Source organism: Excalfactoria chinensis, chromosome 5, assembly GCF_039878825.1.
Source record: "Excalfactoria chinensis isolate bCotChi1 chromosome 5, bCotChi1.hap2, whole genome shotgun sequence".
Taxonomy (NCBI): Eukaryota; Metazoa; Chordata; class Aves; order Galliformes; family Phasianidae; genus Excalfactoria; species Excalfactoria chinensis.
Window position 1 is genome coordinate 24,169,916 of NC_092829.1, and position 26,607 is coordinate 24,196,522.

A 26,607-nucleotide genomic window follows, 5' to 3' on the forward strand; every position below is an offset into this window, starting at 1 on the left:
TTAGGACTTCAGAAAGCTATTTCAAGAAAGGAACTCTCATTGGCTCTGTTTTGCTCTGTCACCTACTTTATACATCTGACCTTTTGGAATGGAGCATCTTTCCTTCTTCTTCTTTTTTTTTCTCTCATATGTAAGAACACTGTAAGAATAGTGTTTGTCTTAGAGACAGGATGCTGTTGATTCAGTGGAGCCAGACATGGTGAAACCCTACCTCAAATCCTGCTGATATCCCATATACAAGATTAATTTAGACCAGTAGTAGTAGACTAGTGAAGAGAAATGCTGCTGTGGTAATCAGGAATCAGAAGAAGCCTACTATATATTTGGGGGAGGAAGAAGCAATAAACCAAACAAACACAGAACACCCCAACCACACCACAGATTTTTTTCCTTTAGTAGAGCAAACTCTGAAATATTATGTAATTACTAATGATATAAATATACACACATATGTATAGTATATAAAAGTTTGTATATGAGGGCTCAGCACAATAATCTAGAGAGAGAATGAGAGAGTCAGAGAATCCTAGCTGCTAAATCAGGCCAAAATGTTTTAGATGCAAGTTAACCCTGGCCAAAAGTACGATAAGAACCATAAAAAGCAGAGCTGAATTAGCATCCAAGGATATTTCTTGCAACTAATGAACTTCCTAGATGTAGCCTAGACATTTACCTGAAGTTGAGCTGAGTCATTTTTCAAGCTTCAAAGATGTATTTTCTCCAACATTAGGTAACATTTGTTTTAGCTACAGGCACCAAAACAAAGTTATTTTAATCCAGACATGAATCTCACTCAGACTGTCACTTTGAAGACTATTATTTTTTGCCCTATAAGCAACAGAGTACCCAGGGAAAATATAAATGTCTTTAACTGCTACTAAAATATCCCAAGTTACCAACTAATTGTTTTACCCACTTATTCATATGCATATAATTCCTGAAACTGCTGGAGGGTTATGAGGGTTATCTGTGGGACAAAAGGAGCACTTTCAGAAAAAAAATAACAAATACAATTTTTTCATCCTGTTAGAACATCAAATATTGAAGATGGTGTTTTTTTTTCCCCCACCCTGCAGCAGCTATTTAGCATCTGTTGTAAAAGAAAGCATAACTCTTCAGCAGCTTTAAAAAAAAAAAATCAAAGATTATATGAAAAATATCCTTTTTATCACTTCAGTGCTTTTGAGGTATCAAATTGTAAAGAAATCATCTCATTCCCAATGAGTTCAGAAACACACGCTGAAAGAAGTCAATGCTTTAAGAAAGCATTAAAATTAAATATTAAAAAACTGGTTACACTGGAAGCTCTTTGAGATACATTAAGCCACTGCAAGAAGCCACATTATATCTTGACACGTGGTGTATTATCTTAACTCAATGAATATTCATTAGAATGTACAGTTCCCTATTACTTATCCCACTGCATTAAACATCCACTTCCCAACCCCCCTCTCCTCCAAGATCTGAGTGGAAATGAGATCACCTGCTTCTTCTGTTGGCAAAAATCATGGACAGATTATATACAGTATTGCGTTAACAGAAACAAATCATTAACAAAGGACTGACTGTAGATAAAAGTCCTACAGTTGCCACAGCTGCATTTTGTTCTCTTTTAATGGGATTATATAATTTCAAAACAAGCTTATAGACCAACATTACTGTGATGCCGTGTTACGGCAAAAAGGAATGCCTGTTTATGTTGTGACACACTGATCTTACACTGAAGAGAATTAATCGTCAAAAGTTTGTCAGCTCTACTCAGCTTACTGAGCTCTGGCAATCTTGTTGAACTGTGTTGCAAAAAGAGGTTGAGTTTGGGGAAAACAACAGTTTTAGCATCTGATAAATTACAGACTGAGAATATGATTTGTGCTTCCTTTGACTTCCCAGTTTTATCACGATGTATAGCAAACAGAACTTGGGATGACTTTAGAGGTTTGCAATTCAGAGAACTTCCTCATGACCTATCATTTGTGTGCATGCCTTCCCAACTTGCTAAGGTCAGTATGCCTGAGGAGAAAAGTGAGCTGTGGCTAAAGGAGAAAAATTCTGGCCTGAAACTGCAGAAAGAGCTTTGTTTGAAAGCCATCTATATAAATGCAAAAATTAAAAAGAGATGCAGCCTGATTATTCCTGCACACTTGACAATGACTAGAGGCAAAGAGGCCTTCAGGTACATAGAGAATAATAAATGACCCTTCATGGTGTGTGTCAAAGGAATGGAAAGAGCAGTGTCTCAATTCATGCACATTTTTTAGTAATAACATGAGGCTTTATGCCACTGAGATCTCTGCATACAGCATCTATTGAAAATATGGGAAATTGTAGTTCCAGCACCTAGAAGATTCTCATGCATTTTTTGCCTATAGGAGTGTCCTCACACTATCACCAAACTTCCTCACTGAAAATGAAAGTTTTCTTGCTTTCCCCCCACCCCCAACACATGGGAAGAGAGAGTTCCACAACGGACAATATAGAAAATATAATGTTCGAATATAATTCTTCCCTCAATACTCTACACCCTTTCAGCTACATCTGTGTCACAAAATAAAATATAACCATTGTATCAACCTATTTTATACCTTTGCTGTCTATAAGTGCTAGGCTGCAGCTTTGTACTGTTTCTCTTCAAGACAGATGACTCTACCCAGGGGCACTTCGTTGATTTGACAGCTGCTTGAAAAACCTTAGATCAGTGTTTCAGACACCACAGACAGGGGAATAACTTCTAAGATGCATCTTGTCCCTTCAATATCACAGTCAACTGTGGCCCCTGCCAAGTGACATACAATACCAAAGTTACTGCTAACAACAACAAAAAAAAACATCCCTAGGGAAGACTTCAAGACAATCTGAAATCATTTTGGTCCTGAAAGACCATTTTATCCCCTGATAAACAAGAGAAACCTGAGCACCAGCAGAGGCAGAGACCCAGCACCCACCCCTCTCCACAAAAGGAGACACTCCATTAAATGCACATGAAATATACATGACCATTCAAACTAAAGATATGGAAAAATGCATGTGCACTTACGTTCATGAGAAGTGGATCATGCTGCCATCTGTCCCTCTTAAAAAGAACTGATGTGAAAATAACAAAAAGTACCTTCTGGATACAGCCAGTCTCTAAATACCTACTCTCTGCTGCGGGGTCAAGAAGCAGATAGGATACAGTAAATATCCTGGGACAGCTATAAAACCCAAAGCATGTAGGAAAACACCTTTATTATAATAAATGTTAAAAGTATTAATGTATTTTATACATGAATACATTCCTTAGAAATACAGAGGTTCTCTCATATAGAAAAACAAATGAAAAACCAGCCACAAATTCCAAAGGCTAAAATTTAGCCAAACATTCTTTGGCTTACAAAAGAGATCTTTCGCCTAATTATGGCCCAAAACAATTCAAGAAATGGAACATGTGCTACAATAACATACATTTGTTTTTCCAAGGGAAGTACAATATAACTACATCAAGAATGATACACATAATGATCCTGTAGTAATTGTTCAATGTACTGGTTCACAACCATATGCCATGTGTTTTTAAACTTGCATATGAACAAATGCATCAAATTCTGGCATAAAGAATGGTATCACAACAAAGAATAACTAGTAGCCACATATAACTATTTGTATTCTACTTATATAATTTGCTCAAAGGCTGTAGTAATACCCATTTTCCTTGACAATAAATTTAAATCACAAATATATATGAAGGAACTCATTTTAAATGGATTTCTACCTCATTAAGTTCTTCTTAATGAGTCTGGGGATAGAGCTTTAGAATAAATGAACAGAAGGTATTTTAAATAAAATCAGCTAAGTTTAAATAAAAATAACTCATACTTACTCATATATTACCCTACAGCTAATAGAAATGAGCTAGTTTATGCACTAGCCACCTAGTGTGATTCCATCATTTTTAATAAAGGTTTGCTTTTTAAAGAGCAACCTCTCAGAGCACTAATGCAAAAGAGCATATTTTAATCCAACCTACATGTAACAATGGCTATTAATGAGAGCATATTGCCTCTTGCTGTGCAATGGTTAACTGCACTAAACTTGTTTGATGACTAAGACCAAGAAATGAAATTTAGTTTCCTACGACTCTGATCTGTGTTACTTTATTTTTTTAATGTGGTTTTGAAAACGAAATTTTAGGTCTTTCATACAAGCTCTGAGAAGCTGAGTTCTGCACCAGCCCACGCTACCTTTGCTGGAGCTGATCCCAACATGTCAGAACTCATGAGAGGGGGCAGAAATTATCTACTCAGTGGGTCGGGACACAGAGTCAGAAACGTGACCAATCACAGGCGCAGCAGGTGTAATAGTTTAACTTTCCTTCAGATCTTAAATCTGATCCCTGGCTACACAGATGTCCATTGTGTTAACTGTGTTATTTGTTTTTTCCCCTCTGCTTCCAAGTAGTGTCACTGAAAAAAAACCCTCTGACATGAAACCTCAGGAAATGGAATCCAAGCACTGCCAGTCTGCAAAGCGGTAACGAACAGTCCTTCCGTCCTTCCACTGTTCAGTTTTGGCCTTTACTTTTCATGCAGAATCCATACAGCATATGATACTGCCCCACTAGAAAATAAGCTAAGAAGCACTTCTCTCACGCAAACAAGCCAACCAAAGCACCAGCTTCCTGGTAGCGGTAGGGCTCTTTAAATACGAGCTGTTAAAACGCTTTCTGTTCTACAGCTACATCCTTCGCACGTGGCTACCTGTCCGGCCTCAGAGACTACCGCTGGCCCAGAGCTCTTCACACACGCCAATGCTCCGGCAGCCATGCGCAGTGCTTTCTAATTCCCCAGCCCCTCACTGCAGCCACGGGCCCCGCTAACCCGGAAAAGCAACGTGCGCTGCACCGTGACCCCGCCGCCGCCACCGCCCTGCCCGGGCTCTGGGCCCGCCCTCACGCCGTTCCCTTCCTCTTGTTCTCTGTCCCATGGCGGCGGCGCGGCCGGTGCTGGCTCGGGCCTTACTGCAGCAGTGCCTGTTTGCTCGGCTGCAGGTGAAGCCGCCCGAGCACGGCGTGGAGGCTGAGTGGGAGGAGGTAACGTCCAGCGCGACCGCCCCGCTCGGTGCGGTCTCGTCCCCTCCCCCGGCGGCGGGGCGAGGAGGGCAGTGCTGGGGGCGCGGGGCAGAGCCTGGGGCTGCGTGGCTGCGGTCCGACCGGCTTTACGGATGGTACAGCAGGGGGACGGCACCGCCCTCTGGTTTTTACCGCACACGGGAAGTCCGATACGTGCTTCTCGTGGTAACTCCCGTCAGGCTTCACGACATTTGCGTTTTAATATCTGCAAAATCTGTAATTAGTTCCCGTTTACATTCATTCTTTAAGAGTTTTCAGTGTTTTTTTCAGCTGGTCTGGGCGATAGCACACAGATGCTGCCTCTCCCTGCAGTGAGAGTGGGAGAAGAGGCGGTTCAGAACGGATCGAGATCGCTGCCGCTTACCGTCACGGGCAAAACAGCGTTCACTTGGGGAATTCGTGTCAATTTATTGCCAATTAAATGTTTACTTAGCAGTTTGGGTATTGGAAGGAAAAAATTACCTAGATGCATGGGGAATACAGTCCTCCTCCTTTGGCAGGCTGAGCTTCAGGCACCTGCCATGGTCCACGCTCTTAAGTGCTCCCCTACCCCTGTGCTGTCACCCGGATCTCTCTGCCACTGCTCACTGCATAGACAGGGGCACAGGAGGCTGCAATCCACACACAGCACGTCTCCTGCTGCTCCTTCTGTTTTCCTACCCACCTGAGCAAGCCCTCCCAGGCTACAGGTCCTGTAGGAGAATAGCAGCTTCTCCATGACATACCTCCTGCCTCTCCCATATTCCCTCTCTGAGGCTCTCTGTCCTTTCCTAAATAAGCTTTCACAGGGGTGCCACAGGTGCTGGCTGGCTGTTGAACTACCCAAATGTAGACACGTGTTTTGTTTTTTACATAAAGTGAGCCAATGCGTTAGAAGGCAGTTATGCTGTGTTAATCTCTTACTTGAGGATTTAAATAACTTAGCCAAAATCATTGGAAAGGTTGTTGATAACACTGAAGGAATCGGCATGGGGTTTGTCCAATGTGAGTAGCAGGTATTTTTCAGACATGAAACTTCATTGGTCCTTATGAATCTTTCCTGGATATCTAGGCTTGCAAAAAGAAATGTGTTGTAACAAAAGCTAATCACCCTGAAGCAAAACAAACAAACAAACAGAAAAACCCAACCCTGTAGAAATATCGTGGTTTCTTTAGTCTTTAATGGCTTTCATTAGAGATCATTAAAAGGCATAATTGCTTCTGATGCTTCCTCGTAGGACAATGCTACTCCATGTCAGTGTAGCAATGAAAAATAAAGAAATATAGGCCTAATAAACTGTTATTTACGTAAACCAGTGTGCATGCAGTGACCTGTAACAGCTAAAAAGTAGGTCCTCACCTTGAGAAACTTCTAGTGAGCCATAAATAGTGTGTTAAGTAGGTGGCTTTGAATAGCTTCCGAGCTTTAAGAGACCCCTGCAGGTACTTTGGGAACTCTGGAGTGGATGTTCTTTATCAAGAAAAAGGCTGGAAGCGTACTTTATATATGAGTCACCTCTCTTCATTATGTTTTCACAATTGTAGCTTTATGACCTTTTGAGGATTACATAGTTTATGCAGAAATGCCAGTGAAATAGGATCCATTAAAAAGTTTCTGTATATGCAAAATACTTTGGAGGGAAAAAAGGAATTGTGGTTAAATCTAGGGGCACATACAATGAGATTGGGCATTTCACACTATAGGAGAAGTGAAATATAAAACGGATATTCATCTGAAAAGTGTAAGCACCTACCCCTAATGCAGTGAAAGCTGTCTTTCCCATACCTTATTTCCCTTGATTTATCTTCTAGTTAAGATACCAAATGGAGTAAAAGATACCTGGTACAGGTTTTTCTGTGACCCATGGTAGATTATGGAATTTCTCTTTGATGCAGCAGAATGGGTGAAATATGAACAACGCTTCTCACTGTTCAGTGAGCCTGAATGAAGATGTCAAAGAATAATTCATGTAAGTTAGTTCCACAAGCTTGCTTCATACAAAGTATCTCTGTTTTCATTATCAGTTGCATTACATTTTTCCAGGAGAAAACAAAAAGAAAACCATGCTGAGATTACATTTTGTGGAATATATTTAGGTTTTGCTAGTGAAATCCTGCATAGTTCAGATGAATGTATTTTGTAAATGGGGAGGACTTAGTTGTTTATCCTTCAGTGGAGCTACAAAGGAGTGTTTGGAGGTGGCAGAGCTAAGGCTTGCTGTGTGGCCTGAGGGACTGGATACTTCAGCCCTTTGTGATGCAGGTTTGTCTGCTCTGATGATTACTTAGGACAGTTGTACAAAAAATGCTCATGTTACAGAGTAACTTGATTCACTGCTTTATTTATGTAGGCATTTCACTGATAACAACAAATCCACACCAGCACAGCTGCCTGCCTTTCACTATGTAAGTTCTTTCTAGTGACTGCTTGTCAGCATGTTGCATTTGTAACTTTCTTATTTGTGTTATTTTACTTGACATTTACTAAGTTAAATGTAGCTCTGAACAGCAAGGACACCTGGAATACCTGCGAGAGACCTGAGGACTGACATGTATTACAATTACGTTAGCTCCTTAAATTCAGTTTTAAGTCTCCCACTCAGTTAAGGAGGAAAAAAATAATAATATATAATAGGTTGAGGCTGAAGCATTATTGAATGTGCTGTGAAGTGTTCAAATATAGTTCTCAATCTCAGTTGAAACCATGAATTTTAACTTGTGAATACTGGATAGTTTTCATCCATAACATATTTTCTAAGTGTCCTAGAAGATAATAAGCACATAATACAAACATCCCCTCGTAGGATTAACCTGTCTCTGAATTCAGATTTTTTCATTTCATATTTGGTTGGTGTGAGACACTGTATGGTAACTGTTGAGTCACAGCCTGAACCACTGATTGAGCATCTGGAAAAAGAACCCGGTCAGCCATGGGAGCACAGGTGAAAGCAATTCTGTGTGACTGTAAGGGGTGGAGCCTGGCTGCACCTCTATTAGAACTCATTTAAGGGCTGACTGCTACTGGGGAAGGATCTCTGGTTGGAGATTTCTCTCTGGTGGAGTCGTTGTGAGCCTAAATTCTCTGAGATGGGTGAGCACCTTCACTTTTCCTCTGTTGCCCTTCCACCTCATTAATCTTTCTGATTGTAACAGATGCTGAAGCCTATATATATGTAATCTTGTGATGGAAAAAGTGTTCAGAATTAAGCATCAAATCATGAGAGGGGCTGAAAAATAACATTAGTTAATATAAAAGCTAATAATAATCATTTTTAGTTATCTGGTCTTAGAGTCTTAAGTGTTACTTTATTTCCCTTTTTGGCTTTTTAAAGGAGCTTCCTGCAGAATATTGTTACTTCCATATGTGAAAATATTCAAGAACTTTCAGAAGGTTGGAGTAGTCATTTGTGAGGTGTGCAACACAGTATAATTGCTTTTCTCTAAGTTAGTTTAATAATGTAAATGTATGTGACCTACTGAATTGTTCTTTATTAATAGGTTTTATATGCCTTATTCTTTATTAACATCCTGATGTTAGTCTGGTTCTGGAACTAATATTTAGTTTATCCTTTGGCAGCCTTTATTTCTCTGTCATTTGAGTAGAGAGTTTGAAATGCCATTTAAGGTTCAGGACATCAAATTTATTAGTGTTTATGAAATACGGCAATCATTTGGGAATGGGAACCTGCATAATGTTCTGCATTGGTCAAAATGAGTTTTGAAATGAAAGGAGCTCTTTATAGCTTCTGAAAGATTCTCTGTGGCATTTAGGCTACAAAGAGCATTCTCTTTTTCAGAAATTAGGAAGTAGAAAAGTAGTAATGGAGGCATAGCTCTCCTCAGACATTGCCTTGAGTATTTTGTTCAATCTCCACAATAACAAAAGGATGAAATCTCATGTGTGTAGTTGTTTTCTTTACCAAAAATTTCTGTTTTAAAGAAAAGAATGAGTAAAACAAAACAACGGCAACAACAACAAACCACAACCCTTTATTTTTTTTTCTAAGTAACATTCATATTTCTTATCCTTCTGTTTTGATAACTTTGAAAGTAATGAATCCTTCCTGCTCTGATCTAGTTAGCATCCCTTAAGTAGTATTTCATATTTTCTCTGAGCTGATGTTAATTTTCCTTTTAATAGAATAATTATTCTTGACAAAACAATGGTGAGAGGATAGGATTTCTTGTTATTGTCAAGCTGTGTATGGCTTCTGCTTTTTCCCAAAGAGGTTAAACCATTGACAGATACTAGAATGTGAAACAGCATACCTATTGGTTGTGTTGGTTGCGTAGCCAAATAGCTTTATTTTTTTAATAAAGTACTGGTTGTTGCAAATGTATTCTTTGTGAACTAAACAAGAGAGGGGGGGGGAAGTTACAAGGGAATTACTTTATGCTTTCTTATTACTACAGACCTAATTGTTTCCTCAAATAGACAGTTCTTTCTAGTGGTCTCTTAGTTTGCTAAAGAAGTGGCATATCCTTTACCCTACGTGAATCAAGGGAGAGGTCCCATTTTTGTCAAAAAGGTTTCACCTGAACTGATGGATAATATTTTTGATATCTTTCTAGTATTGTGAACAACTTCATAATTGTTGGTCATCATATTTAAATTGGCTGTCATTTTAAAATATTTAATTATCAGACTGTTTTGTTAGAACTATCCTAGCGTATTTTTAACATTTTTAACATTAAAATATAATTCAGTTCACTGACAAGCCCCATGGCATTTTATATATTTTATAATAGAAAATGAAGTCATATTTCACACTGTATATTATCTGTAATAACAATAATACTGTACATGTTATATTACAACTAAGTGTGGCTTCACGTGCAGCTAACAAAGTGGCTTAATTGCATGTAGCAGCATTGAGCAGGTAATTGGTTTATATCTCATGAACTTCCATAAGCCCATAAATTTGAAATCTGAAGCTATAGAAAATAACAAGATTCCCAAGATTAACTTTACTCATTGTAGTTTTGTCACTTTCTGTATTGGTTTTAATGATAAACCTGCATGGTGGACAATGAGAGACTGATATTGTTTTCTGTAATCTTTTGTAGATCCAGAGAGGACTTGTTATCTATATATGCTTCTTCAAAGGTGCTGATGAGGATCTTGTTCCAAAAATTGGTATGGTATAAATAATCCTTATGAATTCACATATAGTTTCTTAAAGAATTAAGTGGTAGTGGCAGAGAAAAGGCAGCTGCTATTTAGATGAGAAGTCAAAAAGCCATCAAATACCCTATTTCCCAACTAATCAGGTGGCTGAAAGAACAGTTTGGTTGGTTATGTTTCATATATTTCACCGCTGTCCATATCTCTTCACTATCAGTTCATGATTAATGTGTTAGAAGATCAATTCACACTGAATGTTCATGTTGAAAACACTCTAGCAAGCAGAAAGTGCTGCACCTACTAATGGATATATTACAACTATCAAGCAATATCTTCAGTCTAGGACGGGACTGAACTTAGAGAAGATGGTTTGCAGATAATTCATGGCTTCATTTAAGAGCTATCTTAATTTTGATCTCCCTGTATGTGCTGGATGTTTAAAATTATAGCCAGTAGAGGGAGTTGGATGGATAACTAACTTGTGTCCCATCTCATGCTGCATATTGTTAGTCTTTCTGGATCAGAAGGGATAACAGCAGTATCTGTCACTCATTTTCTCTTCTCTGCATGCGCTTTTAACATTTATATCCAAGTGGAACTGATGCTCAATTCAGGTCAAACTCTACCATTTGTCTGCTTTCTTCTAGAGTAGCTTTTAGCAGTGATAGTGATTGGTTGGCTGCTTGCTTTGTTTTGTTGGCTTTGTTTTTTTAATTTATTTAATTTTTTCTGCCTCTTTTCCTCTATCACTGGCAGTGAATTATTTGGGGAATTCAGTGATGTGTGTTCCACATAAAAGCGCCCCATTTCTATGGGTTGCTGATAGTAGTTTCACAAAAGGTCATGTAACAGTGGTCTATTTCAAGCTGTATGCTGGTACCAGCAGAAAGGCCTTGCAATGTGCAAGCACAGGTGTTAATGAAAATGCTGAGAACAGCTCTTGGTCTTCAAGGGCACAGTCTTTTTGTGATGCTAAACTAAGCTGAAATCTTTAGGTGTATTTAAAACAGCATGGTATGAAAACTGATCTTATGCTTGTGAGAATTTTATGATATTTGAGAATAATCACCTTTTCAGCTTTGTGGCAGCTGAAACAGGCAAGAAAAAAGTTCTGTTAGCTATTTAGGAGATTTATTCTCTGCCATCTTCCCAAGTGTCTGTTTTATGGAATATTTTTGTTCTTAATATGTTTTGAAACTGTTTAAGTTGGTGTGGTTTTCTCTTGTAGGTTTAGAGTGATGGCTAGTATTCTCACAGCTTTTAAACAGTTGGAAGAAATTCTGGGGGAAGAATTTGATTATTATAGAAACATTAGAAAATGTAATGTTATCAAACACATCAATTCTATTTACAAGTTTACACACTGCATTTAATGGACCAAATTGCATCTCTGACTTTCCTACTTGCCTTTTCTCTCAAAAGGCAGGCTGACACCTGCATGTCTTCTGCTCACTCTGGGTGAGACCAAACTGCTGACCCCAGGGCTTCAGCAGGATCAGTTTGGTGTTAGATATTGCTGCCAGCTACTTCAACCATAAAGAAAGTCAGGACAGTAATGTCTCCAAGTTTATCAAAGATGGCCTTATCTCATACAATGTATACTCTTCTGTGAGTGTTGGCTGAGTATCGGGTAATTACTTTAGGGTCACTAGTTAGATCCTGGGTTCCTTTTGGGAGCTCCAACTAGAATAAACTGCAGGATTTTAAAGAGCAATCCATTGTCCCACCCACAAAAACTGTCTATTTAGATATACTGCATTAATATCAATATCCTTTGAATTCTTCACAATACTCTGCCATCTTAACCAGTTAATAGTATTTAAGGACAATCCATATTTTGTTTTAGTAACAGTCAGGATAAGCTACTCAAGTAAAATAAGCTATTTTGGACTATCTTGTAAAATCTTGAATATTGTTTTATGATGTTATATTAGGTCCTATTTGACTTACTTTAATTACACTAATTTTTACTTTATTTGCAGTCAATGTGCTGTTGAATGTTAAATTAAGTGAAGATGAAAATGGAGAGTATGTATCTGTCCTTGATTTACCAGGCAATGTACTCATCATACCACAAGCTACTCTGGGTGGTAAACTGAAGGGAAGAAAGATGCAGTACCATGCAAATATAGAAAAAGAAAAAGGAATGGAACTTTATTCTCAGTTTGTGACTTTGTGTGAAAAGGAACTGGCTGCCAGTGCCAAATGCAAGGAAGCAGGTGTTCTTGTTAAGCATGGCACATATGGAAACAGACAGGTGTTAAAACTGGATACAAATGGACCTTACACTCATCTGGTTGAATTCTGAAAAAATAAATGCTATCATGGATACAATACTGGCTGTAACTATTGTCTTTTTTTCTTTTCTCAGTATTAATGTATTTAAATGATTTGGGAAGAACAGTATAAGAAGGATGTGCACTCGTCTGTGTTGGTGTTATTATCTCATTAAGTAGAAGAATGCCTTAGACTGCATTGCAATAATGAGCATGCATTTTATGTGCATATTCATCTGAAGTATTCCTAAAATAATTGAGATTGACACAATTATAATATCTCACTTGGATGTTTTTTTTTGCCAAAATTCCAGTAGTAGGGTAATGCATACAACTGTTACTTCAAAATAATTACAAAACTATTACATATATAACTTGTAGTGAAGTACACTTGAGAAAGCAAAACGGGTTTGAGGAGACTTCTGAATATCATCTAGTCTTATCTCCCTGCTAAAACAGGTCCGCTAGAGTAGGTTGCACAGGAAAGCATCCAGGTGGGTTTAGAATATCTCCACAGAAGACAACTCTACAGCCTCTCTGGGCAGCCTGTTCCAGTGCTCTGTTACCCTCAAAGTTAAGAAAGTTTTATCTTGTGTTCATATAGAACCTCCTGTGTTCCTGTTTGTGCCCATTACCCTTTGTCTTGTCTCTGAGCACCACTAAAAGAGCCTGGAGGAATGCTGTAGTTGTAATTTTTTTTTTTCCACCTGATTTCTGGGGTCAGGCACTTAGTTATCTTCATTTTCCATCTATTAAATGCTATCTAGCTCACACAGTTACTGAAAGCAAAAATGCACTGAGTTTTTAGCCTCTTAGATGGTGGCTACTAAATAACAAAGGCCTCTCTTCTCATACAGCATGTGTAGAAGTAAGACTTTTAGGTGGTACTAAGATTTCAGCACACCCTACACAGACACTGTAAGAAGAAATAGTGAGATACATCTGGAAACTGAAGTCAAGGTGGTACCACTGTATTGCTTTGTAGAAGCTTGCACTCAAAATGTTCTTAGATGTGTTTTGATGGGCTGCTTGCTATAATTTGTTCTATGTCCTTGTTACCTTTGTCTTGCTGTCTATACAATTCTTTCCTAACAGGGCCTCAGGAAAAGGACTGGAATACTAAAATGCAGACAACAAAAATTGTGTGATGTATACTGCAGTCTCATTGTTCTCTCTGCCTGCATTATTTCCTTTCACTTTTTTATCTACTGGATCTGAAGCAGAGACTAGCTTTTATTTCTTATATTCACAGTGTTAGCACATTAGGGGTCTCAGTTCCAACTGACCTAGTATGCAGTACTATGATAAACATTTCTAATAGACAGTATTAAGAAGATACAATGGGAAAATCTGTGTTGTAAGCAGTGAGAATGTGGCAAATTGAAAACTGATTCAAGTACGTTCAACCCGAGTCAAGTTTCTCCTTTGCTGCTGTGTCATGGTTTTATGAAGTCAGTAATTTAAAAGGTTTCAGTAATTTAAAGGTTTAAAAGTGAAATTAGACAATTACATGGTTTGCTGTAATTATCCAGGATTCAATTTTTAAAAGATAAATTATACTGGAAAAGATGTAAAACATGATGCTTAGTGTTCATGTCAGCTTGCACAATCTTAAATTGTGATTATTTACAAATATTCTATCATTAACATTATTTTTAATAAAGTTTAACAGTGTATAATTTGTAAATTATACAATGGGAATCACTTTTTTTTTTTTAGGTACAAAGCTCATAGTTTTGATAAGAGAGTAATAGTATTTTTCACATTAAGAAAATATGCAGTTAGTCATCGTGAAATATTTACGGATGTTGAATTCTTGACAATTTGGATTCTCTCAGTTGAAAATATCTACTCACATAAATGGCCTAGAAATATTAGTTAAGTCCCAAACAAGATAGTTATTAATACTTAACAGACAAAATGAGTCATGATTTGTTTTCTTTTTAGAGACATCTAAATAGGATTGTCCAGATATGAATAATAGAGTTTTAGAGTTTTATGATTTGACTGCTTGAGAAAACTGATTTTATTTCTCCTTCTGTTGTGGGCCAAATCCTAAAAAGTGCTGAGTAACTCCACCTCTCACTGACCATAGGGGAATTATAGTTATACACTTTTCTCAAGAATTGATCCTTTGAGCTAAAATACAAAGTCTGCAGAATGACTTTTTTCCCCCTCTCTCCAGAGAGATCTTTAGCAGCCTCACAATTCATTCTCTATATTTCAAGAACTCTGCATACCCCGAGAGGAATGAGCTTGAAAGTATTTAGTGAAAAACAGACTTCAGACCAAACTCCATCTTGAACTGATGTCTCATATAAAGTTTATAAATGTTTCTGTATTTCAGTAGCTCTTGGGAGATGACAGAAATCTTGAGTTTCTGCTAAAAGGTGGCTTCTTTGTGTAATATCTGCCAGTTTGTTTCTGATTTATTCTATCTGTCCTGGGATACTGATTTCTGCCATCTTCTGCCACAGCAGTTGGCAGCTTGCTGAATGATGTGCCCTTTGTGCTGCTTTATTTATGTCTACTATTGATTCGTGATCCATTTACTAAAAGAAGCTATTTCTGAATAATGTGATGGACCACACTGATGAATAAATTGATTAAAATTATTTTTAAGCCAAACTACTTTCTGACGTGAATATATGCTTTAAACAGATGATGTGGCATTGCTTTAGTTTTTATTCTATAACTAGGCAAGAGCTCAAACAACTATCCTGCTTTATACTTAGAGAATATCAGTTCTCTACCGTGTTAAATATTCTACACTTCCTTGAATTAAACTATGAAATGAGTAACCATTATATTGTTCTAGTTTGACTTCCAATTCTATCATCACACAGGAACTGTTCTGACAGGTTTTTATGGCCTTGTTTGCAGTGTGTCCACTCAGTACGTGTAAGATGATTGTGCATGAACTATGGACTGTGCTCTCATAAAACTATTGAGTAGGGGTGCAGTAGTTCATCTTTGAGTCAGCAGTACTCCTGCTTCCTTTCCATGCCTTTTGTGTAAATTTTCACCTCTACTATAGTATGCAACATGAAAATATTAATCCAAAATTTCAAGGTCATAAACTTCTATACTTACTCTCTCTGAAACCTATTCCACAATAAGCTTATCTTCACCAAAGTAAAATAAACAGACCCTTCTTTTTCTTTGAGTGGTCTTCAGCATTTTACCTGAATGCCTTAAACATGTGTCTCTGGGTTGACTAGCTATGCTCTGGAGAACAGAATGGCTGTGGAGATGTCCATCCACATTTGAAAGTACAGTTTTCTCTTTGTTTGGTACAATTTGGTAAATGAGCACCTATAATTTGAGAATGTCTCTCAATGCTGTGTTTCTCCTTAATCTCCTGAAGTTCCTTGAAAGCAACTCAGAATTCAGGGATCCATACAGTGTGGATAATGCCAAGAATTCTGCTACTGGGAGTGCTTTGCAGCTGCAGTTGAAAAGTAAATGGTATATGTGGACAAGAGAACAAAACAGCAGTCAGAGTAGCTTGAATAATATGACTGTGCTGCGCATTTTCTATTTAAATCACTGCTGTCCACTGCCAGTGTGTGGCTTTGGGCAAAGCAATTTTCTGCTCCACTTTTTCTGTGTATAAGACAGAGTGAAAATGGAGACAAAAAAGATGTTTAAAAACACTGCTTTTCTTCTCTTCTACTAAAGACAAAAAACAACCACCTCAGTTTTTTATTTTTGTGAATGCAGTATGTGCTTATATCTTTCTATATTGTTGAAACTATATGTTTGTCTTTCTTTACCATGTACCTCAGCTTTTCCTTTAAAAACATGTTTTGAAGCTAATGTCCACAAAGCACACTGAGTAACTCAGCGAACTGGTATCACACAAATAACTCTTATGTTATTTCAAAATATAGGAAATTTCTACAAGGCATGGAAATGCAGATAAATGACTTTCCTGTCAAATTGTTCTAGCTCACACGTGTGTTGTTACAGTGAATTTAAGATTCTGTTTTCTATTCACCATAATTGTATTATTTGTTGAAGTGATGCAATATATGTCCTATTACATTAGTATGCATTAAAACTGTGAGTGAAGAGGTTAGATTATTTAGATGTGCTTAGTTAGAAATGAGATTGCAAGATAGTTTTTGGATTAACAATAAAACCAAAAGAGTTCTGGGAACTCTTAATAATCAGTTGGCAAACCATATTTAGAATACATTAATGTGCTGCTAATACTTGTCACAATATTTTATCCAGAATTCTTTAGGTATTTAAAGTGTACTTAAAAATACACACTACTCAATTTTTTACTAGTGAAGACTGATCTTTTATTCACATGTAGAACTGCTTGGGACCTATGTGTCAAGGTTTTGACAGGAGATTTTTTTCTTCCTTATCTCACATTTCAATTTTGATAACTGTATCTAATGTTTTCTAGACCTGTGTGTTACTTTTATTTACATTTTAGGATTAAAAGTAGCACCAGAACTATGTAATCGTTTGACAGAAATTCAGATTTTGTGAATTTTATCCTAGGACAAAAATAAACTCTGTTGGGAATATAAGCATTAAATTAAACCATATAGCACTTTAAACATTCAATCTGATTTTTATTTATTTATTTATTTTTTAATTTAAAAGACCAGCCATCACAAACAAAAAAATAACGAGGAACCAAAGATGTATAACTAAGACTTTGCAAAAGCTGGGACACTTACACTGTATTGGATTTCACCTGCTTCCAGAAAGTCCTTGCTTGAGGGAAGTGTTTCACTTTGGGGATTATAAGCACTAGCACAGTTACTGTCTTAACTGAGGGAGTAATACTAAACAACCATGGATACTAAAGGCTACCATCAGTTCTAGAAATGAGCATGTTATATTGCTTAGAAGCAGATTATTTTATTCAGATTAAAGCCAATTGTAAACTGCCTGTTGCTGATGGTGTAACCGTTTGCGAAATCAAACCTTAACAGTCTGACTCTGTACTTAGAGAAGTAGCTAGATTATGTAATTTAATAACTGCAAAAATATAAATTAAAAATGTCTAACTTAAAACTAATCTAAGACATTCCTTACAAAGATCTTAGAATATAGTGTAATTTGGTTCTGTTTGCTTTATAATTGCTTGGTGATATTTCATCTGATTTAAATTATGCTTCTAGTCTCATGATTCTTACTCACATTTACATGATCCCATTGCAATCAGAGGAATACATTCTTTTCTGTTGCTGTAGAGTCATCAAGCTATAAGAAACCAAAAAAAATGGCTTGCTTAGAGGCATATGTGACTGAAGAGATATTCTACTATAACTGAAATTTGTTTGGCAGAACTAATTCGTGCACTAAATTGTTCAACCCACTTTACCAAAATAGACTAACTAATGAGAAGACTAATCAGGAGCTTTTTGCAGTGCAATTGTTTGCCAATTACTTGTTTTATTAAATATGTTTTGTTGAAGCTCAGTCAGGACTAATGGAGAGATGGGGGACTGAGTTAATATATGGTGAATACATCTCATTATCCTATTTTTGTCTGTTTTAGAACAGAAAACTATAAATACGTAACAGTATTTTTATTTTGGATTGAAAAGGGTAAAGATAAAAATGGCAAGCATTACTGCTAAAGTAGATGCTAATTTGAATCAATGCATGGTTAACACTCTTGTTGACCAATTTAGGAGGGCAAAATCATATTAAAGAATCAAGGTTAGTTATAAAACCAATAAAGATAGATTCTTATCCTCATAAAGCACTGCTGGCACAGAGCAAATATAGCCAGAGATAAAAGTAGCACCTCACACCACTGTTCCTCATTGCTTCTTCAGACTAGTGCCAGTTTGGCATTAAAACACCATTACTTAGAGCTGACACCATGTATATTGGGGTCTAGGAGGAAGGACTCTCAGAAAAAAAAACGTGCAACACTATTTCTCTCTGAGAGGTGCTTTATCTTGCCTTATGCTCACATAACATTTAGTATGATTGGACTCTAAGGTCCTTTCCAACTCGCACGATACTATGATACTATGATGATACTATGATGCAGTACTGAGCAGTGAGTGGGTCCTCTGCCAGTCACCACAACAGAGTGAATAAGAGTAACAACAGCAATACATTTCTAAAAACTGTTCTAAATATTTCTATTGCTTACTACCTAAATATAATCGACCCTTCATGTATATTTCCTGGTCCTTCTGGAACCTCCCAAGAACGTCAGAAAGTACCTTTTGTTTTTACAGGAGTTTATTACTCAGCACATCACAGCACCAACAGCCTTTGAATACAAATAGTTTGCTTGACCTTTCTTACAAGCAGAGTGGCAGACTGCACTCTGTTGAGCAGCAGCAACTCATTTGCTCATCAAAATGAGGTTAACTGAGCAAATAACTCTTTTCAGGGGGGAGGGCCGTACGCTACTTCTGATACTCCTTGTATCACAGAAATAACACCTTTACACCAGCAGGAGTTTGTAGAGTTGATTTCTGTGAAATACGCGATGGAAACAGTTTCAGATGTGAGACATTTATATATTATTCCTCATTACCACATATATTGGCAGAGCTTTCTGTTAAAAGGTCACTGCCTCAGTGCTCATGTTCCTGTATAATGGTGAATTCAGTAAAAATGAAACCAATGTCCATATATGGCAATGCAGCCTGATGCTTTTAAATCTGTAGAATACAGCCAGGCAGTTCTCTGAGAAGACTTTATTATATTCCTTAGTGATATATATACGTAGGTCATTCTGAAAACAATGCCTCCTAATTATTTTCATTGAGACTACAACAGCTGCAAAGAGAACAATGTGATAGAGCAAATTCTCAGCTACAAAACACTGTTTTCACCATTAGCTATGCATTTTTTCTAGCCATGAACAAGAGCCTGCATGTTGCATTCCTAAAAATCTGCCAGTGGAATTGACCCATGGTCACCACTGCTGAAATGCACCACTCTCACTGTGCTCACACCCATTGTTTGGCCTCCATAAACATTTAGCAAGTGCTGATGAAGGTAAGTGGGTGCCATTTTTTTCTGCACAAGGGAACTCAATTCCACACCTTTTCCCTCATACGCTCTTCCATGTCAGACACCATTTTGTCAGTCACGTGACAATAATATCTAATAGTATATTGGTAGGGGAGCTTCAGCCTTTACTGCCATACCACCAACACCTGCCTCTGACACCACAGGCCAACATAAAATAGGAGTAGCCTTCATATTTGAGCATGAGCTTACAAGCTTATGTAAATGTCGGGGACAATTTTGACTCCTATGCTTACGTATCTCATGCATTATTCCCTCCCCATAATGGTTTGCACCACTTCAAAGAGCCCAGCCTGTGGAAAGGAACCTTTGCTCCCAGCCCCAGGGACTAACCTAACCAGTGTTCCTCTGTGAGAATGCAAAGACAAAAGATTGCCTTTTACATCTGTTATCCAGTCAAAATCAGCCTTTGATTCCAGAAGGCATTATTTTCTTCATCAGCTTTGTATAGCAGCAGCTCAAGTAGCAGAACACCTTATTACCACCAAACTAATGCTGCCAGCAGAAACCAGACCTCATGCCTGCCTGTTAGTTTTCTCTCCTAGCTGGCTGGCAGAATGCAATTGTACGTTATCTATCTCCCGACATGGAGAGATACATGGCTACAATGCCAGAATAAGACTCCTTTAAAACTAAAAAATGGCCGAGATACATGTTTTAGTATGTCAGACCATTTGAGACCACTCTGAAAACAGAGCTCAAAACAGAACGTTCCTTCAGCAGAAATTCTCACATAACCAGTGAACTCAGCTATGACAACTGTCAAGGAGGGAGGCCGCTCCTCAGCAAACCGGCTTCTGGCTGGCTCCCCTGGCACCAGGCCGGCCTCCAGCTCTCCGCCCCGGGGAAAGCCCCGCTCCCGGCACCGCTAGGTTTACCCTCTCGGCAGCGCCCCCCGGGTATACTCTCTTCACCTCACGGATTCCTTCTAGCGGCGCCCGCCCACACCCGGCTCCCGTCCCGGAGCGCCGAGGCCCGGGTCGGCCGCAGTGGGCGCTCGATGGCTCCGGCCCTGATTGCACAGCCCTGAGCAGCGGCAACTCCCTCCCGCGCCGGCGGGCGGCAGAGGCTCGGGCGCAGCCCCCCGCCACTCCCCCCCCGCACCGGAGGAGGGCGGGCGGAGCCGAGCCCCGCAGCGCCCCGCAGAGCGGCGCGGGAGGCTCGCGGCCGGCCCTTGCCGCCAGGTACCGAGGGCGAGGGGTGGTGGTCCTACCCTGCCGGGAGGGCGCGGGGCGGAGAGCGGGGCTCTGGTAGCGTGGGTGCATCCGTCGCGTCTCCCTGCTCCGTCTCCCTCCGTCCCTGTGCGCGGGGAAGGAAGCGGCGGCTCCCTGGCGACCCTTCCCGCGGGGAAGAGGGGTGTGAGGGCTCTGCGCGCGCTCTCGCCTTCCGCCGGGGAGCGAGGAAGGAGCCCGGGGGGGCCTCGGCAGCCGCCTGCAGCGCGGGCCTGAAGGCCCCGGGAGGGCGTGGAGCTGCCGAGTGACCCTAAAAGAGAGGGGTGTCAGCAGGCTCCGCAGAGCAGGAGAAGACGCCTGGAGAGGTGCTCGGAGTTGCGGCCAGGGGCTGAAGGAGGCTGGGCGAGGGGATGGAGCCCGGCGGGCGGAAACGCCGAGGGGAGCCGAGAGCTCGCTGAGGGGCTGCCGGGGGTCTGCGTGTGGAAAGCGCTCTATCGTCGCGCGACCGTCTACATTGACCAGCAAGACGGTCGAGCGGATTCGAAAACCGATCCTTGCGATGACCGGTTGGCTTCCGGGCTCCCTGTCAGCGGCCCGAGGCGTCCGTCAGGCGGCGCTGGGGCTGCCCCCACAACGGGCGCAGAGAGCGGGGCGCCGGAGCGGAGCTCAGCCCGGGCGGGGCCTCCGCAGGGAGCCGGCAGGCAGAGCAGGGAGGGAGGATAAGCTCCTCGGTGGCAGCTGAAGCAGGAGGAAGGCTGTGCCCTCCCCACTGCCCGAGTGTCAGGACCGAAGCTGAAGGGTAGAGCTGGTGATGTGCCTGGTGTGGGTCGGTAGAGGTCTTGAGTCTGCAACGGAGCGATCTGGCATTCCCTTGCAGTCAGTATGCATGGTCTGATGAGCTAATTTTAACAGATCTTTTTAACTGACATTGTTCTGGGGAGAGAGTGGTGGTATTGGAGACTCCGGTGTGCACAAACATGGTTGCTGGCATTTACGTTTTGAAGTGGCTGCCCACAGCAATGCTCAGCATAATGGGTAAAGCTCTGCACAGGGGAATAAAACCTGAATAGGTGCGTGAGTGCTGGTGTTTTGCAATGAGGGGAGGAGAGACTGCTGGTATCTTAGGTTAAAATACAGGTAAAGCTTATTGAGATACAGGGAGAGAGTAATGGGACAGAAGAAAAGCATATAAAAATGAGTTTGGCTTTGGGCTTCTGTGCTTGGATGTTTTTCAGAAGTTTTGATTCACTGTTTGTTATGTCTTTAAGTTCGGGTTAATTTTTATAGAAGTAAATGTACGTAGCTGTTGCTGTGACTTCTGTTCAACTTTTAATCTTATTTGCCTGAAATGCTCAGTCAGGCTGCATTGTATGTGTCGGTGTTTTGCTGTATGGTAGGTTCCCACATGGTATGCAGTGTTCTCAACTTGTGTATGAAACTTGTGATTACTTCTGGCTGTGTACTGAAGGATGTTTGGTGCTTTTATTTTTTATTTTTTCCTTTTTTTGTTTTATTTTTTTCCCCTTTTCCTAATGGTTTTGATACAATGAAAAAGAGTAGGGGAAGCCAGTTTAACATTACTTTGAGTCTGGTGATAAACAGAAAACTTGTTCTTGAACATGGGATTCATTTCATTGCTGGTAAAACACCTGAGCTGTTACTATTTCATTGCATTGAACTGAACATGCCAAAAACTTTGTTATCCAGTGCAGGATGATTGTCTGTTAAAAAGCAGAACATGCTGATGGAGTGGCTGGTTAACAACACCTCACAAGAGTGTGAGATGTTTGCTCTATTTGGTTTGTAAGGGAGCAGAACTTTAAACAGGCATGAAGGATATCTGTGCTGCAAGCCAAAATGTATGAAGTCTGTACAGTTACTCTTTTTCTTTTTTTTTTTTTTTCTTTTTCTAAGTATTCTTTGAGGAAGTGACATTTAACATACCTGGAGAATGAACCATTACAGTCATCTCTGTTTGATTTGTGCCCTGAGAATGGGCTCTGTCTGCCAAACAGGTCTCCAGCAGAGTCTGCAACTGTGAGGGCTTCTGCTGCTAAATTTCTGTGCTGGTGCACTTTAGTGCAGTTGAAGGCGGGTTGTAGCAATAAATAACCCAGTACTGCCACAGCCATCATGATTTTTGGGGAAAACAAATATACTTTTTCTAGGATTTCAGGACACGTTCAGCAAAACTACCTTGGAGTCAGCATTTATGTTAAGGGAAAATGGGTAGCTGAAAGAAGTTTGCACGTATTATAATTCAATTTAATGAGTTAATGAAGAATTCTGTTTCACTCAGCTTCTCTTGTTGTGACAGAAAAATACACTGGCACATTCAGTTTGATGTGTCTTGGCTGTATTAGATAAACAATATCATCTACAGCATTGTCAAGAATAAAGCGATGCTCAGACATATTGAAATTATTTTTAGGATTTAGGTCAGTGCTTATACTTTCCTTGTGTTTATGCACTTGCCTTGCTATCCCATCAGTTTTCAAACCTGCAGATAAGCCCTTTCGATTTGCAAGGTTGCATGTTAATAAAGTAATGTTCTCTGGTCCTGGTAGTGGAGCTTAATTTCTCTTTCGATGTAAGCTTTCAGAAATGAACTGGGCTAGCTGTGGGTGCTGGGGATGTGTGGGGCTGGTAGCTCTGGCTGCGGGGTTCAGGAAGTGGCTGGTTTACATTTCTCAATAACTGAATGTAGCTCTATGTTTCCTGGAACAGGTCATGCTAAGTGGAGATTGAGATTAAAGCGATTATAGTAAACATGGTAGTGAATTGTAAGAACTTTTAAACATGGCAAATGAATGTTTTCCAATACCTGTGTCTTCAAAAATGTCTCAAATACTTTGCATTGCTGAAGCAGTGATTGTATTTCCAGGCACATTTTTCAGGGCATGTTTTTACTCCAGTCACATCAAGCATTGTCCTGAAAACATCACAGAAATTATTCAGCATTCCCAGAAGACATTGTCTTGTCATTTCTTTCACACTTCAGCAAATGTATACTGTGTTGTAATTCTTATCGGTGCCACTGTTATGTATGAAGGTTGTGGGTGGTCACATTCTTTGTGTGAATATATTTTAGAACAGCATGCCCCAAAGATTATGCTAGATTTTGTTTAGGTTTTTATTGCATTTAAGCTTTACTGCTTTTTCAGACAGTGTGTGACTTTTCCAAAATGTAGAAATCAAGAACATTAGATAAGCATTCTGCTAAGTCTGGCTGGAAAACCAGTAGTTTTAAACAGTTCCTATGGCAGTAAACATGTACTTTGTATGAGCATTTTTGTTCACAAGATGTCAATACAAGGCCTTTTTGTTTTGCAACGTGAATGGAAGCAATGTTCGTTCATTAGCACAGTATCAAATGTAATGTGAAAATGACAAGACCTACTTGGAATCTGCAATATAGGAAGGTGCACTTGAATGACAACTTTAGCGAGTACTTGTGTAAATGCTGCCAAATATTCACAGATAGAAGAGAGACATCATTTTCCTGGGGCAAAATGCTTCTTCCAGAACACGGTTAACCAGTGAGCCTGAAAGAGAGACATCTTGTTTCAACATCTCTGATTTCAGAATCATGTTTCTAAGCTGAATAATTACATACAAAAGTACAACATGACTGGAGGTTTTCCCAGTCTGAAATTTTCATCAGTAATTAGAGCAAATGGATGGTTGTGTAATGATCTGTTATTTTTCATTGCTGTTAGTCCAACTCATTGTTAAGATTCTTCATTGCTTTTTGCAATTTTGGATAAGTGTGTGATGCAAATGCATACATATTTTTATTTAAGAAGGAAGATATCTTCATTTGTGACTAGAATTGAATCCCTTCATAACATAGAATAGGCATGATAACGTGCTGTGAGATTTAATTTCTGGTGCGTGTTTTTACACATAAAAACAGATATTAATATTTACAGTTCTTCTGGATAGAAAAGTTTTAGAGTCTTGGATCTCCTCCTCTATGACCTGGTTTTCTGTGTGCTCTGGGGTGTGCTAATTTTATGTCTTGCATCCTTTCCTTGTAAACTGCTTTTTGACATCACATTTAGTCGCATCTTCTGTAAGCTTGGCTTCCGATTTCCTGCTGCTGACTATTATAAACTAACATTGCAAAACATATTGCAAAGAATGCAGGAGAATAAAAAATCTAAGCAAAGAATGCTTATGGCAGGTCACTCATTTTGGATGGGAAGCTCTCAAATCTATTTGATGCCAGGGAGGGATTTTGTCCACATTGATTAATGACCGGTTAATTCAAGCACGTGCTTGTATGCATTTATAGATAAGGCTCTTGTTTCTTAGCACTTAAAAGTTCTCCTCTCCAAAGGCTAATCCATTCATCATACCCATGCTTTTGATGCTGAAATGCCCTAAAAATATTTGTATGTTTTCTTTGAAATTGTACAAAAGTAAGCAGTGAAAGGGTACGTGAAATTCCCAACTTCTGCTGAATGGGAGTATATTGGGGTACTAAGGTATTTATGTTGAAACTGATTCAGCTTTTCATTCTCTGTGAGGCAGATTTTGTTTCTGTATGTCTGTTGATAACAGTTTGCAGAAGTAACTAAGTAAACAAAGACTGCTCTGTCTTTTGAGTAATAGTAAGAATCTTTATGTAGTATTTGACTATTTCTACTTCTGCAGTATGTTGAGTTCTTGAAGTCCAAGCTGATTTGAGCTGGGATTTTAGTTTCTGACCCTGGAATAATCAGTTTATTTCTTATCAAACTATTACAATTGTATCACTGTTGTTTATTTAGATTAGATTATTTATGTATGTACAATAACTCCTAGCTAAGTTATAGCTGAAGTTACTGCAATGTTTTTCCTGCACTTTTTTGCTTTCTTGGGATCTCTGTCCCTGCTTATGTTTGCCTCCTAGCATTAAAAAATGCACTGTAACTACTGGACTTTGACTATGGGCTGTTTTTCACTAAAAATAGCTGAGTTTGTCAAGTGTTTGCTGTCTGGGACAAAACCCACCTTAAAAAATAAGCATCCTCCTAAGTTTCCAGAGCCAGGTAAAAATTCTGTTTGTTTTGAAAACACTCTAAGCAGGTATGTGAAAGTAGTTAAAATAAGCCTAAGCATTGATTGTCCTGTCATGTGCTTGGCTCAAATGCATGGGTAATGATCATCCATTAAACTTTTAAAACAGCGCTGCAGGAGTAAAATTGATCTGTAAGGGAATGTGTCAGACTGGAAAACTCTCTCATAAACATACCAGTTTGCTTGTAAGATGGGTGACAACAAAGCCTGCTTTATGAGGTGGAAAAGATACGTGAAGTCATTTAAAATACTACTTGCATCGCATCGAAGGACAACCTGAAGCTAATGACTGTGCTTCAGTTCTGTTTTTCAGCAATAGGATCAAAATGACATTGATTGTATAGGCAGCCCAGTGTCAGCTGTTATGAAAATACTGGTAATTGTTACTTTTTATTTTTTACTATTAGGCATTATTTATTTTTACATATTTTTGATAACAGTGATCACATTATTGATCAACAGTGGTCATTCCCTAGAAGAACTGCATCTTTCTTACTTCTCTGCTGGACTAAAGTTTGGAAGAAGAGTGAATCCACAGGTTTTTGATCTTTGTTTTATATCAGATTTAGGGTATAATTACTGTAATACTTTTGAAATGAGAAAAATATAATTAGGATGGTAAGTTATAGAGCCCTTTCTTCACTGTGTTGTAGATGTAAAGGACTTCTGTGTATATCCTCATTCAAGTGCTGCTTGCTGATAGCTCAAGGTAGCTTCTGTAGGTACGTATTTCATTCAATGAAATTTCATTTTTATTTTTCCACGTTTCTGTTTCAGATCAAGAAGGATCAAAATAACAGCACAAGGGGGAAAGAAAAGTGTCAGAGGACTATCAAATCAAATAGCTCAACATTTGAA

General features: G+C 39.1%; 2 protein-coding genes and 1 long non-coding RNA gene across 6 annotated transcripts in view; 2 read left to right on the forward strand and 1 right to left on the reverse strand.

Moving 5' to 3' along the window:
- Window positions 1-4,843: 4,843 nt before the first annotated feature.
- DTD2 (D-aminoacyl-tRNA deacylase 2) lies at window positions 4,844-15,109 on the forward strand. 3 transcript variants are annotated; one of them, XM_072337013.1, is made up of 5 exons: window positions 4,896-5,065; window positions 6,980-7,053; window positions 7,435-7,489; window positions 10,151-10,220; window positions 12,191-15,103. In XM_072337013.1, coding segments are annotated over exons 2-5 (453 nt in total). In that variant the 5' UTR covers window positions 4,896-5,065; window positions 6,980-7,051; the 3' UTR covers window positions 12,517-15,103. The 3 variants fall into 3 exon arrangements, with proteins under 3 accessions (XP_072193113.1, XP_072193114.1, XP_072193115.1); XM_072337014.1 differs by having other exon boundaries at window positions 4,949-5,065; window positions 6,983-7,053; XM_072337012.1 differs by lacking the exons at window positions 6,980-7,053; window positions 7,435-7,489 and having other exon boundaries at window positions 4,844-5,065; window positions 12,191-15,109.
- LOC140252396 (uncharacterized) lies at window positions 6,919-20,563 on the reverse strand. Its single transcript, XR_011903644.1, has 3 exons — window positions 20,428-20,563; window positions 17,651-17,713; window positions 6,919-7,024 (listed from the first exon to the last, which is right to left on the reverse strand). It is a non-coding gene; the product is annotated as an uncharacterized lncRNA (long non-coding RNA).
- Window positions 20,564-20,566: 3 nt separating this feature from the next.
- The window catches only part of HEATR5A (HEAT repeat containing 5A), a 55,749-nt gene continuing 49,708 nt past the window's right edge, over window positions 20,567-26,607 (forward strand). For both annotated transcript variants that reach the window (XM_072337008.1, XM_072337009.1), the window contains exon 1: window positions 20,567-20,697. The gene's annotated coding sequence lies outside the window, so the exon portion shown is untranslated. The remainder of the gene's footprint in view (window positions 20,698-26,607) is intronic.